Source organism: Pelophylax lessonae (assembly GCF_965119305.1).
Source record: "Pelophylax lessonae genome assembly, chromosome: 5".
In the NCBI taxonomy this organism is placed as follows: domain Eukaryota; kingdom Metazoa; phylum Chordata; class Amphibia; order Anura; family Ranidae; genus Pelophylax; species Pelophylax lessonae.
This window is the reverse complement of record NC_138772.1, coordinates 295,053,728-295,073,963: the sequence shown is the minus strand read 5'-3', so window position 1 is coordinate 295,073,963 and position 20,236 is coordinate 295,053,728. Positions and strand designations below refer to the sequence as shown.

Sequence of the window (20,236 nt, the reverse complement as noted above, 5' to 3'; positions counted from 1 at the left end):
GCTTGGTGAAGCATATTGGACGCAAGAAAGTCGGAAATGGCCTGAGATCTGGAAGGGTGGGAGAGGGGGTGGGAGCGTGCTGAATCAAGGTTGTATAGAGTGCTGTAGAAGGCCTCGAATTCAGCCGCAATGTCTCGATTGTTAGCCACCAAGGAGCCAGAAGGTGAGCGGAGGGAGTGGACCGTGATCTTCGCCTTCTTTTGGCGAAGAGCTGTAGCAAGGAGTCGGCTGCTCTTTTTGGCCTGTTCATAAAAAAGTTTGTGGGACAGGAGGAAGTTACGCCTGGTCTTTCTGTCTAGTTCCTCCGTGAGTTGTTCGCGAGCGGAGGTAAGGGCCGATAGAGTGTCCTGTGCAAGGGATTGTTTGTGGGCAAGTTCTAAGGTACGAACGTGCGAGATCAGATCAGAGACAAGAGCCTCCCTCTGTTTCCTCAGGGCCGCTGAGAGCGCTATTAATTTTCCCCGGACCACGCATTTGTGGGCTTCCCATTGAATGAGGGTCGACGTTTCAGGAGTCGCATTGATAGAAAAGTATTCCGTCAAGGTTTCGCGGATTGCGGCCAAGTTAGCTTTGTCCGTCAATAAGGAGGAGTTAAGGCTCCAAACCCGATCCCTGGATAGGGACACCGGGAAGGATAGAGTGAGAGAGACAGGGTGATGGTCCAAGAGTATTGACGGTTCTATAGAGCCTTCAATAAGGGACGTGAGAGCCGACTGAGATAAGAATAGATAATCAATCCGTGAATATTTAGCGTGGAGCGGGGAGAAGTAAGTATAATCTCTATCTTGTGCATGAAGCGTCCGCCAGGAGTCGTGAAGCTGGAGGTCCCAGAGGCACAGCTTAATCTGCTTGAGAGCTTTGTAAGGCAAGCATGAGGAACCTGGTCTGATTGCTTATGTGTATCTATACTGATCTAGAGTGATTTGTATGAGCACAGTTTGTCTTTTACCAAACCTCCTGCCAACTGAACTTTGCCTAATTTGCCCCTATTCCCAATGTAAAGAATGATGTTACTGAATATATGTTATTAATGTGTGGTATTAATGATATGAGCTGCTTTTTTAGTATGATAAAATGCATGAGAAAAAGTTCACGTACCAAACTGTATCAAGTCCTTAAGTAATGACCAGCCATTTAGCTATCTTCATAGCTTCTCTGGGATCTAAGCTATGATGATTAAGAATTAACAAGACCAGTAACACCAGCAGGGCATTGGGATATAAAAACAATTGGAAATATGAATAGTTAGCCAAGTTAAATATAATATAATATTCTGTGAACCATTTTTAATCAATGCTAATTACAAGCAAGGAGAAGGAAAGACAAACAGATTTTTTTTTTAGAGAAAGCAAAGCTCCCCAGAGAAGATGCAGACAACAATAAAAACCTAAGCAAGTAATGATGAAGCCTTCTAGTAGAAGGTATTATAAATTCATTTTTATGAATTCTAATACACAGCGGGTACTTATGCTTTCATATGTATATTGGAGCAGGAATAAATTCAAAAAGGCATCCAAAATCAAACCACTGACTTTGGAAGCCTTTTAAAATGTATTATGGCTAACAAAACAATAAAAGCCTGATATGGGTTCTAACCTTTTTCTATTCTATCCAAAATGACAAAACAAGTTTTGGTTTTAGATACACGTTATAAAAGGTATAAAGTTGCTGTCATTTGTTTTAACTATCTCAAATGCCATGGTTCCTTGTCTCTGCCTGAGTTTATATGAAATCTCTATTAACAGATGTAAATAATTCTGTAATTAGAAAAATATTTTAGTTAGAGTTGGATCAGTGTGCGTGTGTAACATGTCTTCTTATATGTAAATAAGAAAAAACCCGCACTTAGTGAAAAATTGCCCTAAAGAATAGTGAGTTAGACAGTTGCACTCACAGTATTGTACACATTAATACTAAACAAATCTTAAATAAAATAGTGTCACGCTGTCACCAGTGAACAATATACAATCAATCCAGTGAACCTTAATGATAAAGTGCATTAGTGCTATTTTATAGCAATTCATATCAAATGCCTCCATTACCAAACTGCATTCATGCAACATAAAGGGCAAATACAATGTACAAAGAAAATAATCCAGAAAGAAAATCCAGAAAGTGATGGTCCAGAGTGTGCTAAAAATGACTCCTTAGTCCTCCAGTGAAAAAACACCAAGTGCTCCCTTTTCAGGTCAAATAAACATAGCCTCTAACCAGAATGTTAGACCTATTAAGGTCAATAATCGCCTTAATGAGCTTCACCTCTCACTCTAGATTTGGGTTACTGTAGCATCATTTAACTACCCTTAAGATGACATTACTGGGAAGCACCACACAGAATTGTCCTCAGCAGTATTAGACCAGATGGATCAGCATGCCAACAAGAAGAAGGAAAACTTATTGTGCAACATCCAGTAAATTAAACAAAGGTTTGTTAAAAATCCACTTGCAGTCACAAAGATAAAACAAGCATTGGAAAATACAATCAGTCCTCCACCCTCCACGGGTGTTTCAACGTCACTGCTATTTCCTTTTCCTTGCCTGGTGTACATTTCATCATAACAGACGTCTTCTGTGAGGCAGTGGGGATAGCGGTGCTCATATTACTTACTTTTATATATTTTAGTTTCAGCCACCAGAGGGCAGCATCCATTCCACAGTGAATACTCTAACCATCTTGAACTGCATAGCCATATTTCCATGTTTCATTATTTGTATATGGTGGCCATATTTTCAGGGTCCTGCCCCTGTCTAATGGCTGAAAACAAACACCCTAGTGGTGTTATATACAGTAAATAATAAACAAATCCTAACCCATCATGGATAAGGCCCTGTTAATTCTAGTTTATATTAAAATAAAAACATTGGGACAACTAAGAGAAAACTACACTAAGAGTCTAATTTAGAAATATTAGTTACAAGGACATCCAATTGGCATTAAACCCAAAAACTATAGGGTCAATGGGACTCCCAGACTCTATAAAATAAATGGAATCACTGTATTGGTCTTAAAGACTATCATTCATTGACCAAATTAATTAATTATTTTGGCAATAGTTACTAGATATCCTTTACCAATTCAATAAGGGGCAAATTATTGCCCAAAGTCATTCTCATTCTTATATATATATTTTAATAGGTCAAAGCCCACCATTTCCAAAGAGGTAAGTTCCAAATATTAAAAACCACTACACAATACAATCAAAACCAAAAGTAATAGTTCCCAAGGAGATGTTTTAGCTCACATATTACTTAATATCTAATTTGATTCAGCTATTGTTAATACAACTATTTTATCCAACTTAACATTCATACCCTCTGGGCAATGAGATTTAAGTTCATATATCCAGCGAGTTTCATATGGTGAACATTATTGCTGCCCTGCCAATGTGGTGAAAAGGCCTCAATTCCAATAACCTTCACCTGAGATGGATCCTTTCTATGTTTAAGTGCAACATGCCTAGACAATATATGTTTAGGAAACGTTTTTTTAATATTCTCAAGATAGTCCCCTATTCTGACATGAAAGGCTCCTTTGGTTCTTCCTACATACTGAATTCTGCAGTTACATTGTGACAGGTAAACCACATGTTTTGTGGTACATGTTATGACACTTTCTATCTTGTATGTTTTCCCTGTAGTAGTGATAGAAAATATTTGGGTCCTAACGGAATTGGACCCACAACATTTGCAACCAGGACACCTGTGTCAGGGAAAGAAACCTTTCAAATTTCCAAAATATGTCTATATACTGAAGATAGATGGGAATTGTTTAATTTTGAATGTTAGTTGCCAAGGGGTAATAATTCTATCAACTATAGGTGGTGCTGTAGGTTTTACAATAGGCTGAGCAGCTTCTTTCTGACAACTTGTTGACTGATTGGTGACTTGGTTAGTAATCTAGATAATGGGAACCAAATCTATGTGATTTCCACATGTCCACTTCAAAGGATCTCCTCAATTAGATATGCAATAAGGGTGGCCATCCTTTTAGAAGCTCATAACTTTAACCATTGGAGACCCTGTAACAGCTATACAGAATTAATTTTCCTACAAGGGGTTGTGCTAGGAGGTCTTTAGGACTTTGCCTTAAAAATTGAGTTATGATAACTAAAGCGTATTGGAAAGTATCCAATTCTGCGCCCCCCACTAGCTGTCTCAGGAAGCGACATAGAGGTACGTAGTTTCGCAGGACAGAGCCAACCTTCCACAGTAAAAAGTACAGTGGCTAGTTGGCAAGTGGTCAAAAATGGGTCCTGTGCATTTTTCAGTCCAGTTCAGGTGTGATTTAGATCAGTGGTCCTCAATCCTGGCCTACAGGGCCCACTAACAGGCCAGATTTTAGGTATTACCTTGGGGAGATGCAGACTAGAGTACTGCAATCACTGAGCAGCAAATGATATCACCTGGGATGTATTTCAGTTATCTTGCAAATCTGGCCTGTTAGTGGGCCCTGGAGGCCAGGGTTGAGGACCACTGATTTAGATGACAAATTTGCATCTGATCTGCACCTGAACCGCAGAATGGAAACTGCACTAGACTCTGCACAGAAAGTGGCTCTGCATATATATGTGAACCCAGCCTAACTAAGCATTCAATCCCTTTTGCATGATGGTGCCAGGTCCCCTATTGATCACAATAGTGTTAAGGCCCCAAATGACATGGAAAGTAGAGGAGCTATAATGCAAAAGCTTTTATTAAAAAAATGCTTTATTTAGAGGGTAACTGCGCTTTTGTGTGAAAAAAATAGCAGATAAAAAATATCTAATATCAAAATATGTAAAATAATATAGCATATACAGTTGCGACACAAGCCATTTTGTAATTGAATGATTTTTAAATTGACCTGTCCTTTTTTTAACTCTGATGATCAGAGTCCCCTGAAGACGTCCAGTGTGATGAAACAAATCTAAATCAGTTGCTGTATTTTGGCAATTATAGTGCCGTTGCCTGTTGCATTTTGATTTTGTTACATGAAGTACAGAGTTTTTATTTATGTTTTTTTACCCATTTGCACATAACAAATGTACATTCCGTTTCACAGGGTGAATAGCTCTACAAATGTTTTATTAATAAACCCCTATGTGTCACAAACTAATCTTCTAAATAGTTTCCATAATGAAAATGTGCCACTCTAAGAAACAATAATAGTTAAAGAATAGTGCAGAAAGTATTATTGAAAGATAGATTAGTGAATTTGGGCAGACAAAGTAAAATATCTTACAGCACCTTAAAGTGACACTGTTGCAAATAATTTTTTTGCTTGTAACCTTTTTTATCTGTGAAAAAGGACAAAAAACCCACCTAATTAGCCACTGGATCACTTCTGTGGGTGGCGGAAAGGGGTCCCACCCCCTCCCACCGCTGCCGCCTCTCTCAGGCTCTCCGGTCCCATTGCGGAGGCCGGGACCGATGCGGCCAGCGGAGATGGCTGCCTGTACAGAGGGAAAGGAACTGATGTCATTCCCCTCTCTCTGTAACACTGTAAGCAGTGTAAAAAAATGTATAAAATAAATAATAATAATAAAAAATAATTTAAAGCGCCCCCGTCCCATCGTGCTTACGTGCAAATGCGAAAACATTACTCCCGCACGCATATGTAAACGGTGATCGCACCACACATATAAGGTATTGTAACGAACCTCAAAGCGAGAGCAATAATTCTAGCACCAGAAATACTGTGCAACTTTAAACTGGTAACCTGTAAAGGCATTTAAAGCATTGCCTATGGATGATTTTAAGCACCGTAGTTTGCCACAATTCCATGGGCAGACGTTATTTTAAAAGCATGACATGTTAGGTGGTATCTGTTTACTTGGCATAACTTCATCTTTTACATTATACAAAAAATTGGACTAACTTTCGTTTTTTTTTTAATTCATGAAAATGTTTTTTTTCCCCCCCAAAAAAATTGCGTTTAAAAAACTGCTGTGCAAATACCGTGTGACATAAAAAATTGCAACACGCACCATTTTATTCTATAAGGTATCTGCTAAATATATATATTATATATATATATATACACACATATATATACACATATATAATGTTTGGGTTCTAAGTAATATTCCGGCAAAAAATGTAGATTTTTACGTGTAGGAGCGAAGTGTCAGAATAGGCTTGGGAAGGAGATGGTTTTTCAGCATTGTTCCAAAAGCTTCAATTTCCAAGTAATATTATTTACAGCACATGTGTTTCTCCTTTTAACCAGTTGAAAATCTGAAGAATTATCTGTACTGAAGAACTGCTACTCTCACCATGTATTGCAGATTGGTGCAATGTAGTGGTGACAATGCAAAGTGACATGTCTGACTGTGGTACATTTACCTCTTAACACAGAGCTGAAATTCTGCCATACAGTCTTTTTTTTTTTTTTTTAATACAAACTTGTTAAATGCAAATTTGTAGGCCTGAAACCCCAATATATTACATGATTTCTTAAACCAGAGACCCTCTGGAAGAAAATGGTTGCAGTTACAATTTGCTATGCCATGTAGCATATCATGCCTTTATGCCACTGGCATGTCATGCCTCAGATTTGCATGCATCATAAAACAGTAAGAAACTACAGTACCATGAGCAACACTTTAAAAACCTTTATAGCTCATCAGTTCAGAGCTACCCATAAAGGATGGGCCTAAAAAAGATTTCTCTCACTCAGCAATATGCAATATGTGTGGTATGCAAGAATGCATTTATGTTCATATGGGTCTATATGTAGCAGCAGGGGGCTTTAACTTTTATTTAACTTTAACTTACATTTTCAAAATATGTTTTTCCTTTTTTAAATCCTAACTTTATTTCTATCACATGGAGGCTCACAAGTCTCGTATGTGAGAGCATAGTTTAAGTGACAGGTTCTTTTTAAGCAGACATCTGGAAGTCACATGTTTTCATCAGCTGAACCGTTTTACTGTGGCAGGGTGGCTCGTACAGGCAAAACGACGTAGACCTACGTCGCTCGTCTGAGAGGAACTGGGGGGCGAGCGCACACCACCAGCGGCGCGCTCACACTCCCGATTGACAGCGGGGAAGCTGATGCGTGTGTCAGGCAGCTCCAATTGCCCCCTGACACTCTCAATCGTTCCCCACTGAGAGAGAAGGACGGTTGGCTGTTGTAAACACAGCTGACTGTCCTTCTCCCTGGGATGATCATAGAGCCCATGTGATCCTGCTATATAGGACCACAAGACTCTGTGGTCATCTAATAAGCCATGCCCTCCCCCACAGTTAGAATCACTCCCTTAGGGTCATATTTAAACCCTTGATCACCTATACTGTTAACCCCTTCCCTGCCAGTGTCATTATTACAGTAACAGTGCATATTTTTAGCACTGATTACTGTAGTAATGTCACTGGTACCCCCAAAAGTGTCAAAAATGTCAGTCAGGGGTCAGATCTGTCCGCCGCAATGTCGCAGTCCCGCAAAAAATCGCAGATCGCCGCCATTACTAGTAAAAAAAAAAAAAACAATAAAAAATGACATAAATCTTTCCCGTAGTTAATAGATGCAATAACTTTTGCGCAAACCAATCAAAATACGCTTATTGTGCTTTTGTTTACCAAAAATATGTAGCAGAAAACAAATTGGCCTAAAATGTTAAAACATTTTGATGTTTAATCAATGTTATATAGCAGAAAGTGAAAAAATATTGTTTTTCCTTTTCAAAATTGTCACTCTTTTTTTGTTTATAATGCAAAAAATAAAACCACACATGTGCTAAAATACCACCAAAAGAAAGCTCAATTTGTGGGGAAAAAAGGACGAAAATTTTGTTTGGGTACAGCGTCGCACAACCGCGCAATTGTCCGTTAAAATAACGCAGTGCCAAATCACAAAATAGGGCCTCGCCATTAGGGAGCAAATCCTTACGGTCCAGAACTGGTTAGAACTGTTTAGAAAGAAATGTTTGAAAAAAAAAAAAACTCTTGCAAATAGCACTTACTGAATGTGCATATCACATCAAAAGAAGGTCTACAAGTAGGAAGCAACCTTCATAGTGAATTTAGAAAACATGGCCATCTGCAAGGCCTGGATGCCCACCATGGGGAGATATACTTTACAGGTATACCATCTGTCATTGCACATTTTAGTATTAAGTGTTTGTTGGTTTTAAAGACATTTTGAGTTTTTAAAAATGTGCAACGTAAATGCTTAATTGTGGCTGTAATTGTATTCTATTTATTTTTAAAGGTGTCATCAGAACAGCTTTACCAAACATGGACAGAGAAGTCAAAGAACAGTATCAAGTTCTTATACAAGCCAAGGATATGGGAGGGCAACTAGGAGGTTTAGCAGGAACTACAACCGTTAATATTACGCTTACTGATGTTAATGACAATCCCCCTCGATTTCCAAAAAGTAGGTGCTTTTGCATGCAAGATTAGCTCATATATACTTTTATTTTAAATATGTTGTTTTTATTACTTTTCTATATTGAAAATCCAAAGTTAAAATATTCTGAATGCACATTGAAAGCAAAAGGCACATCTGTAGCAAAAACTGGTATTCTTATGGAGGAACAAGGTAAGAAGGGACATTTTTCATGTTTTTCCTGTTGCATGAATTAGACCAGATATTTACTTTATTGGACCTTTAAAAGTCTCATGTCCTAAAGTATGGCAATCTGAATAATACGATTTGGACACATTTTATAGAAAGATTTTTCTTTGAAAAGGGTGTGTGTATCCAAGGAATTAAGAATGGTTTACTGTATATATTAGTAATGATACGATTACTATTGCTTAGGTATATGCATTTGGTATATGCATTTGCTATATGTGTCAAATAAATAGGCATCCTTGCTCTTCAGTTCAACATGTGTCAGCAGAATTTTACCTGATACCTTCCCAAAGACATACAGTTCTTGTAGGTTAAATGCCTTCTGTCTACCTTGGTCCTAGTGTATACAGTATATAGTATGTGAGATAGGGGCCTTACATTTTTGGCTACTTTATAGGAGGGACTTATGTGATTAAAAAGCATGTAAAATGCTGAGGTGATGGTGCTACATAAATACCTGTAGGAGATAAATAAACTATAGGAACCAAGTGTTTAACTTTTTTTTTAGCTTTTATCATTGCTAGTTTGTCTACTTTCGTTTAAAAAGAAAAGGCCATGAGTAACTGGGCACTGGCATGGTGGTCAGGACTAATGTAAAATAAATACATATATAGATAAATAAAATAAAACATATAATGTCTTTTCATGTGGCTTAACCCCTTACTGCAAATCAACGTAGCCCTATGTCGGCTGCAATAAGTGGCATCATCCCGATATCATTTTTTAGAGCCGGCGTTCAGCTTTCAGGCGGTAATGACCGATGTGGCTCAGGAGCCGCACAATCGTTACCCCCTTTCTCCCTCCGCCTTCCGTGGCTCTGCCCGGGTCTCCTGTCCCACCGGGAGACCTGAGCAACCAGACGACACGTCCACCGGCTCGTTAGAGTCCCGGTCAAAGCTGGATGTGGCTTCGATTGGGTCTCCGATGACGTAACCCAGAGGCGGCGTCCATGACGTCACATCCGGGTTACTCGGCTGCTAAGGGTGCCAAATTTAAAAAGTGACTGTATTCAAAAATGCAGTTTTCAGCATCTTGGATACATTGAAGTGCAGTGGAGGGGTCTAGGGTCTTTTAGACCCCTGATCCCTGCATAAAGAGTACCTGTCACTGCCTATTGCTGTCACAAGGGATGTTTACATTGCTTGTGACAGCAACAAAAGTGATCAGATTTTTTTTTAAAAAAAACCTGTGCTAAAATGAAAAAAATAAATAGGAAACAAAAAATGTAACCTCCCCCATTGTCGTGAGCTCGCGCATGAAAGAAAACGTATACGGAAGTCTAGCCTGCAAATTAAATCGCTGTTCAAACCACACATGTGAGGTATCGCTGCGATTGCCAGAGCGAGAGCAATAATTAAAAAAAAAAAAGAGCTACTCTGTAACTCTAAACTGGTAACCATTAAAAATGTTTAAAGCGTCGCCTATGGAGATTTTTATTGACTGTAGTTTGTCGCCATTCCACGGGTGTGCGCAATTTTAAACCATAACATGTTGGGTATCTATTTACTCGGCATGACATCATCTTTCAAAATATAAAAAAATGGGCTAACTTTGCTGTTTAGTTTTTTTTTAAATGCAGTGAAATGTAATTTTTAAAAAAAAATGGCGTTTGAAAGACTGCTGCACAGATACCGCGTGACAAAAAATATTGCAATGACCGCCATTTTATTCTCCAGAGTCTTTGATAAAAAATATATATATATATATATATATATATATATATATATATATATATATAATGTTTGGGGGTTCTAAGTAATTTTCTAGCAAAAAAATACTGATTTAAACTTGTAAACAGCATGTGTCAGAAATGGGCTTGGTCCTTAAGTGGTTAAAAGGCAACACTGAAAATACAAAAAACTTAAAATAACATTCTTGGAGGATGCCTTAAAGCTACATTGAAATGATAAAACAGTATGGTGTAGTCCTTTAAAAGTGACATTACCAATAACAACATATTTGGTCAATTATGTTGCCTATTGAGGGGGCTGTTGTTTACATTTCAGCAATGCTGGAGAGCTGTCATTTAGTGGCAGTGCAGTGAAACAATGTTACTGAGCTTCGGGTTGTGGTGGTTGTGGAGAAAAATCACTGGGCAGCAAGTCATCAAGAATGGTAAAAAGTTTACATCACTAGATGGTGCAATTAATTATGGATATAAATTAGGAACATTTGTTATCCTCTTTTAATGGTCCCATTAACCCCTTCTGGACCACCCCAGAAGATAATGTAAACAGGGCAGACTGCCGTTCTGTGAGAGGGAAGGAGGTTTTTCTGCTTAGCAGAAACATGGATCTTGACTTATCCTAATCAATGTATCCCCCACACAGTTTGAAATCACTCCCTGGGAGCCCATTTAACCCTTTGATTGCCCCCTGATGTAAACCCCTCCCCTGCCAGTGTCATTAGTACAGTGACAGTGCATTTTTTCATCACTGTATTGGTGTCACTTGTCCCCCAAAGTGCCAGATTTGTCCACCGCAATGTCGCATTCTGGCTAAAAATATCTGATCCTTGCAATTACTAGTAAAAACAATGAAAAAAAAAAAAAAAGAAAATAAACGCCCCATAGTTTATAGACGCTATAACTTTTGCGTAAACCAATCAATAAACGCTTATTGGGATTTTTTTACCATGTAGCAGAATACATATTTGTCTAAATTAATGAATACTTTTCATTTTTTACATTTTTTATTGGGCATAAAGTTTTTTTTTTTTTTTTTCAAAATTGTTGGTATTTTTTTGTTTACAGTGCAAAAAATAAAAATCGCAGAGGTGATCAAATACCACCAAAATAAAGCTTTATTTCTGGAAAAAAAAAAGTACATCATTTTTTTTTTATGGTACAGCATCACATGACTGCGCAATTGTCAGTTAACCACTTCAATACCGGGCGCTTTCACCCCCTTCCTGCCCAGGCCAATTTATAGCTTTTAGCGCTGTTGCATTTTGCGCGGTCATGCAACACTGTACCTAAACCAAATATATGTAATTTTTTTTCCCACAAGTAGAGTTTTCTTTTGGTGGTATTTGATCACCAAAAGGTTTTTTTCTTTTTTGCTAAACAAATAAAAAAAGACCGAAAAGTTTGAAAAAAAAAAAGTTTTTTTTGTTTATGTTATAAAATTTTGTAAATAGATATGTTTTTTCCTGCACTGATGAGCACTAATGAGGCCGCACTGACAGGCACTGATGGGGTGGCGCTGATGGGGTGGCACTGATATGTGGCACTGATAGGCAGCACTGATGGGCACTGATATGTGGCACTGATATGCAGCATTGGTGGGCACTGATAGGCGGCACTGCTGGGCACTGATAGGCAGCATTGATGGGCACTGATAGGCAGCACTGATGGTCACTGATAGGTGGCACTGATGGACACTGATAGGTGGCACTGATGGCACTAATAGGCGGCACTGATGGGCACTGATAGGCGGCACTGGTGGGCAATAATGGACACTGGTGGGCGGCACTGATAGATGGCAATGATGGGCACTGGTGGGCAGCACTGATGGGGAGAACACTGGTGGGCAGAAATGATGGGGAGGGCACTGGCGGGCTCCCTGAGCCCTGATTGCCATCCCTGTTGGCCATGGTGGGCATCCCTGGGGTCATGGGGGGGCATCCCTGGGTGGGCATCCCTGTTGGTCCCAGTGTGACCTCACCCCAAGGGTCTGCACTGGTAATCAATGCTCTGATTACCAGTGCAGACCCCCCCCCCCGTCAGGAGAGCCGCAGATCAGCTCTCTACCCTGTCAGGCACAAACTGAGGAAAGCCGATCAACGGCACTTCCTATTTACTATGTGACTAGCTTTGATAGGACACAGCTGGTCACATGGTAAAGAGCCTATGTCAGTAGGCTCTTTACCGAGATCGGAGATGCGGTGTGTCAGAGTGACACGCCGTATCACCGATTGCCACACTGCGCGCCCCCCGGGGGGCGCAGAGTGCATTATCCTGCAGCCATCATATGACGTCCGGTCAGGATAATGCAACCACCTTCCTATCGTCATTTGCCTATAGGGCGGGTGGGAAGTGGTTAAATAATGCAGTGCCATATTGCAAAAAATGTCCGGGTCATTGAAGGGAGGGTAAACCTTCTGGGGCTGAAGAGGTTACGCATGTGGCCGAATGATGTGATGTGCCTTATTGGCTATTGATGTGACACCCGTGGTAAAACACAGAGGTGTGCATGGCCACTCGACCTAGGAGATGTTTTGCTTGAATAAGGAAGGCAAGTAGTCATTACAAGTATGTTGATCATTGTTTGATTATTACAGCTTTCCAAATGCAGAGAGGAACATCTCCTTAGGCACCTGGTGTGACTTTTTAGCAAATTTATGGTACAAACGCTAAAGTGAATTATTGAAATATTCCTATACATTCTGTGTCCTACACCTTGTAGTAGACTATTCATAGGTATAGATATCTAGAATTCAGATCAACAGGCAATTTATACCTGAAGCTGAGCATGCCATGCTAAAGTAAAAGAGGCTCCAGAGAGCTCCAAAAAAAACAGAAAGCGGATGTCATTTACAACCCAATTTATAAAAATGTATTTGGTATAGTTATGTTGAATTGCCTGCATACTGTCCTTGACTATCAACATTTTTGAACAGCAGCATAAGTTATGTGTATAGCTCCTCAAGGAATTTTTTTCTCAGAAAATTATGCTTATATATATTCCTCACATGTACATGGCCATAAAGGGTACAGTGCACAATGCCTGTGTACTCACTTTTCTGGGTCTGGCTGCTGCTGCTGCATACAGTCCCTCATTAAAATGAAGTAGAAGATATGGTTAGGTGCCACTATTTGGATCGGAGTGTATATTTGTGCACGTGCGGGTGCTGTACGCAACCCCTAGTGCATAGCCATGTACAGCCGCATCTTCTAATTCATCTCAATGGGCAATGCAGAAGCTTTGGGCTCTGGGAATGTGATTATGCAGACTCTGTATATTCATGCCCCCGTATGGCTGTGTGCATGAGAACTAAATGTTGAATTCCTTTTTTTAAAGACAGTACAATGTACTTTATATATTTACATTATTGAATGCACTGTATGTGATAAAAATATTACTTATATAACAATAACTGACAAAACAAAAAAACTACAAAGTAGTTATGCTGTGTTACACAAATCATGGCATATATTTTAAATATTTGAAAAAAAGACCTTTAAAACATTTGTGCAGATTGAGAGGATCTATAAAATTCTGAGAGAAGATATTCTTCAACTACTTAGTATGGAAGATGTATTCTGAATTTATGAAATAACTTTGAATTTACTTTCTTGATGAACTAGTGCACTTCAAAATGATTAGTAACCAGAGGCATTTTCCTTTAAACTGCATTCATCCTTTTGATTTTATGCATATCAGTGACCTAGACATCACACTTTTCCCTTGGCGGCCTGAATTTTACCTTCCTACCAAATTTATCTTTGATATCATGGTATTTGTTAAAATGTTACTTGTAAGAAAATGAACAGTTCATTCAGACTTAGGATAGGCATAATAAATGCATTCATTATTTATGTAGTTCAGTTATATAGTAAAAATCCAGTATTTGTGATCAATCATACATTAAATCTTTGACAACAATTACAAATTAATAAATCATTATTTTGTTTTCAGGGATCAAGATAAGAACAAATTTAATATCTATATTCTCCTGACTAATAAGCTATATCACGCATTTTGGAACCACCTTCCTCCAATTTGTAGCTAGATAATTTAACCACTTCCCGCAAACGGATGTACCCGTATGTCAGCTTAAAGAAGTGGTTGTACCGGGGTGATGCCTGCAGCTAGAGGCATCGCCCCAGTACCGTTTTTTGGAGCCAGTGGTCGGCTTTCAAATGATAACAACCAATGTGGCTCAGCAGCCGCTCGGCTGTTATCATAAGGAGCGGGACATCCTCCCCCTCCCGCCGCCTTCCTCCGCTCTGCCCGGGTCTTTCGTCTCACCAGGAGACCAAAGCAACCAGCCGGCACATCCGCCGGCTGATCAGAGTCCCGAATTAAGCTGGATTCAGCTTCGATCGGGTCTCCGATGAAGTAACCCGAAAGTGACATCACGATGCCACTTTGGGTTTGGCCGATTTTAAAAAACCTACAGTATTCAAAAATGCAGATTTTGGCATTTGTAATACTTGTAAGTGCAAGGGAGGGATTTTGGGTCTTTTTGACCCCAGATCACTCCATAAAGAGTACCTGTCACTGCATATTACTGTCAGAAGCGATGTTTAAATTTCTTGTGACAGCAATAAAATTGATCAGATTTTTTTTCTTTTTTAAAGGGAACAGTGAAAAAAAATAAATAAATAGGAGAATCTTTTTTTTTTTTTTTAAAAGCAACCCGTGTGCTCGCGCACCAAAGAAAACGCATACCTAAGTCACGCCCGCAAATGTAAACAGTGTTCAAATGACACATGTGAGGTTTTGCCAATTGTAAGAGCGAGAGCAACAATTATAGCAAAATAACTCCTCTGTAATTCTAAACTGGTAACCATTAAAATCTTTTAAAGCATCCCTTTGGAGATTTTTAGGTACTGTAATTTTTGCACAGTCCTGAAATGGCAGCAATTTTAAACTGTAACATGCTAGGTATCTATTTACTCGCCATGACATTATTTTTCACAATATACACAAAAATGGGCTAGCTTTACTGTTTAGTTTTTTTTTAAATTCAATGAAGTGTATTTTTTCAAAAGAAAATTGAGTTTGAAAGACCGCTGTGCAAATACTGTGTGACATAAAATAATGAAATGACCACCATTTTATTCTCAAGAGTCTGTGCTGAAAATATATATTTTATGTTTGGGGGTTCTAAGTAATTTTTGAGCAAAAAATACTGATTTTAACTTGTAAACAACATGTGTCAGAAATAGGCTAGGTCGTTAAGTGGTATCTATACGAGAGAAATTATTTGAGTCCAGATTTGACTCTTAATTCACTGAATTTCCCAATGTGGATATCTGCATGGATGCAGCATTTTAGTTCCTGGTGGAGTTTAGTGAGTTTCCCCATGCTGCCCTTCCATCCCTTTCAATCATGTATAAATATGAATGCAGTGAGAAAAGTATTTCCTTTGCAGTTGTATTGTTTGTGATGATATTTAAAGTCACAAATTCAGCATCAAATGCATAGATAACATATAAACTACTTTATCTACTCTATACTTATAACACAGCCAAATATTAAGAATAAATGTTGCTGTTCTAAAAAAAATGTTGCAAGAATAGTATGTCATTTAATCCTTGCCAAGTGTCTGACATGTCAGCTAAATAGTTTGTTGTCTTCACAGTCACAGCATAATGTTGAATATGACACATTGACTTTGAGCCACTGTACCACTTAATCTTGTCCTTTCTCCCTATCCTCCTCTCTTCCAAGCACTCTTCCTTAAAATACAGCCTATTCCAATCTGTCTTCAAAAGACCATAGTCAAGGTGCTTCACTTGGTAGGGTAATCATTACTTGTGTTTCCTACCAAGAGAACCAAAACAAATTGTTTTTCAACCTGTGGAAGTTTTCATGAAACAAATGGTTCAACATACTGCTGAGTTCCATCTTTCCTTCTCATAGTGTTATTGCTCTGCCATGTATTTAACCAATGGCAGACACCATAAAACACAAAAGTGTTAGTAGGTACAACGGCTGCAGCAGCCACTAAACCTTGCAGTGTGATATATTTTTTTTCTTTGGTGCCATATCATGCTAAAATACCCATTTTGAGCAGTCTTCTATACAAAAAAAGAAGAAAACTTTTTTTTTTTTTTTACCATCAACACTTCACACACACCTGGTCCTTAGTACTATGCCCAAATCAAAAATTTTAAATGCAGCAGCCACTAAACCTTGCACAGTGCGATATAATTTTTTTCTTTGGTGCCATATCACGCTAAAGTACCCATTTTAAGCAGTCTTCTATCTAAAAAAAGAAGAAAACTTTTTTTTTTTTTTTTTACCATCAACACTTCACACACACCTGGTCCTTAGTATTATGCCCAAATCAAAAATTTTAAATGCAGCAGCCACTAAACCTTGCACAATGTGATATAATTTTTTTCTTTGGTGCCATATCATGCTAAAGTACCCATTTTGGGCAGTCTTCTATCAAAAAAAGAAGAAAACATTTTTTTTTTACCATCAACACTTCACACACACCTGGTCCCAGGTACTATGACCAAATCAAAAATTTTAAATGCGTTAACAAAAAGGGATGAGAAACATAAACCTGGTAGTGAACAGATTTCTTAAATGCATGTTAAACAAAAAAGAAACAAATTAATTAACTGCCTAGATAGTAAAATAAGCAAATCATAATAGGTTTTCACAATGTTAACCAGACAGCAATAAACTGTTAATTTAGAAAAAAAAAAATAAAATAAAATAAAAGTAAACCTGATCATGGTCAGTCATCCTCTCTTGTCTACAGACCCTAGAATGTATATGTCACCTGTTTGGATTCAGTGTGGTAGAGATGCATGTATTACAAGACTGTAAAAAAATTACACAGCAGAGCAAAATTAGCCATCTTTATATAGCTTCACAAAAATAAAAAAAACAAGGGCAAAATGTTTTGTAAAACTAGCATTATTATGATAACTATTAATTAGGAATAAAAGATTGAGAAATTTTAGGAACATAAAGGATAAGTTCACCTTTCTACAAAAATAATAATGTGTACATCTTTTTGCAGGTAAAAAAGTGCATTTATAATTTTTTTGTAGTAGGAGCCTGTAAAACACTGCACCAACGATCAGCAGATCGCTGATGCCACGCCGGTCTGCCTGCCCGTACATCCTGTGCACATAAGCTGATACTCGCTGACATGAAGACTCAATGAACTGATCCACAGCGCCCTGGTAGTTCATTGAGAATCACAAGCCGCCAGCCGCTAAGGATGTCGGGGCTTATACTTCATTCACACACAGAGCAGTTTTCAAACAGTGACAGCTGGTACGGGGAACTTCTCCCCATACTGCTGACACAGGGAGGGGGAAAGCAGACGGCAGCTGCAGCACTGGGAACACGTTATTTGTTCCACCCTAAAATTTGGGTGGAACATGTATAGTAACATGTTTCCAAAGGTAAACTTAATTGTTTTTTTTTTTAAATATGTATATTTAGAGTTAGTTTTAATTTAAATACTTGTGGCTTTGAATGTTTCATTATACTTTGTAATTGAAACTTACCTTTTCATAGTGAGTAAAGCACATAATTTTATCCTTTACAAACATGCAATTAAATACGATCACTATAAATTGTTTTATAGACTGCAAATAATATTTACAAAATCCTTTCATTAACCTTATTTTACCGCTTTCTTACAAATAACACTTTTTGTTATTTAATTATTACTATTAATATTTTAGGAACCCTTCTTGCAATAAAACCGCCTGTTTCTAAAGTGAAGATATATTACAATTTAAATTGAATTATGATACAGGCATGATTATTGATAGTCGTATGCTAGGTATAGCCAACAAAGGTTGTTATATGATATATGATGTTGCAACATAATCAAGGTTAACTTGCACTTGGCTAGCTGAGTGCCTTGAATATTTAAATAGCTAGCACCATGGGTATATGCATCATGAATAAACATTGTGAATCAGTAAGTGTTGATATAAATCATTATCTAGTTCAGTGGCAGAAATTTGCATTAGACAATACTTTTTAACATGTTCAAGATGTCCAAGATGCTCCACAGTAAATATATAACATGCAGAAACTGACGTCAAGGTCAAAGGTTGGCTATCAAAGATTTTGAGACCTGTTGAGCTTACTGCAGTGTGTTTAAGCAACGTGATAAACATGTAACCAGAGAAGATAATCAAACATGATCAAGTTTAAAGCGCTTTGCAAAGTCTACCTCTTTGTGGCTGGGTAGCAAGGACATGCAACCAAAATAGTGACATGTGTCTGTAAGTTCAACTTGTTAAGGGACCGCTAAGCGTATTACAAAGATGACTTCTCTTACCGATAATATTGAGATTTACCTTGGTTCTGCATTATCAACAAAAAAAAAGCACCCAAAGCAAAAAATATCAAAATATATGAAAATCTTCAGAAAATCCCACTTACTTTTAGGTGTCTGAGACACTTGTTGTTTGAACATCAGGAGTTGGTAATTTCTATCTTCGTAAATCTGGTAAAGGCAAAGAGGCAAAAGGGATCACTAACTACAATGGTTAACTAAAACAGACATTTAGGGCATCCTTCATTACCTAACCCTTTTCTTTCTTTCCTTGTTGCTTGTTGTTTTCTTGTTGATATTGCAACATGCAAACCAAGGCAGGTAGATATTACCAAAACTGGTATTGTGCAAACCTGAAGTGAGCCTATGGAATTTAAATTCAGTGTTTCAAGGGTGAAAATTAAGGATGAGTTGGTGATTTTTCTGAACTTCCATAAACTACTCATTAATTGGAATTGTAATCAACATTTTACTATGCCGACTTCTTAGTGGGAATTTGCATGAAACAAAATATTAAAGAATAGAATGAAAAAGCTAACATAAGCCCTGACCAAAAAGCTAACTCTGATGCTAACCCTAACTCTAACTTTAACACTAACCTAAACTTTAATCTTAACTTCTAGTTTTCTCACAAAATCATTGATCACCAAGTCAGCATTAGGATGGTGATGAATTGGCTTTGTAAATAAACAAAGATATGTCACCAACATTTCAATGCTGCTGCTGATATACCAATGGATAATAAACACAGCTATTCCTCACCAGTTATTTCTGACAGCTGAATGCTAGGCCATTCTGACAGACAAATCTCTAAAACTTCCAAGGCAATGTCGGAGCTTGCTGCTACATCCAATCCCACACATTCCTAATAGCCCATTATTGTAACTGGAATATACAGGATCAAGAAGATTTTAGCACTAATAAAATGTAACAACTTTTCTTGTAAGAACAGGCTCAGATCTATATTCAGGCTAAAAAGTGTAAATGCATACATGCAGCTCAGCAGCTTTTTTTTTTTTTTTCCTTAGATATAAGGGTCTAACTATGATTTTTTTTTACACAAGATTCATACAGCTTTTAACACTTACACACTGATCCGGCTTGTGCTCCGACTTCCAGAGCACAAGTCACATGACATGTCAAAATCAATGTTATCCTATGAGAGCCGTCTTAACTGGTCCAACTTGTGTAGCTCCGACTTTGAAAATGCTTCCAGCACTACTTTGGTCTGACTTGGGCAAAATTTACAGGATCATCATCTTAACTGATCCGACTTGTGGCATGCAATTTGTGCTCTGGGGATGTTGAGGGGGACCCCCACACCAAAATTAAATTTAAAAAATGGCGTGCCCCCCCCACCAAAATCCATGCCAGAACCTGTTTCAAGCATGCAGCCCAGCAGGTCAGGAAAGGGGGGGATAAGCAAGCACCCCCTCTCCTGGACCATACCAGGCCACATGCCCTTAACATGGAAAGTCAGTGCTTTAGGGCAAGGGGGTTCTGTGACCCCCACCTCAAAGAACCTTGCTCACATGTTGATAGGGACAAGGGCCTATTCCTGATAACTGTGGGCAGTGGTTGTGGGGATCTGTGGGGAGGGGGCTTATCAGAATCTGGAAGCCCCCTTTTACTAGGGGGCCTCCAAAATCTGGCCCCCTATGTGAATGAATATGGGTTACATTGTAC

General features: G+C 38.3%; 1 protein-coding gene across 2 annotated transcripts in view; it reads left to right on the top strand.

The window, feature by feature from the left end:
- CDH12 (cadherin 12) overlaps positions 1-20,236 on the top strand; it is a 1,418,552-nt gene that overhangs the window by 1,302,271 nt on the left and 96,045 nt on the right. For both annotated transcript variants that reach the window (XM_082259248.1, XM_082259247.1), the window contains one exon: positions 8,192-8,359. In XM_082259248.1, coding sequence (XP_082115374.1) covers positions 8,192-8,359 — 168 coding nt within the window. The remainder of the gene's footprint in view (positions 1-8,191; positions 8,360-20,236) is intronic.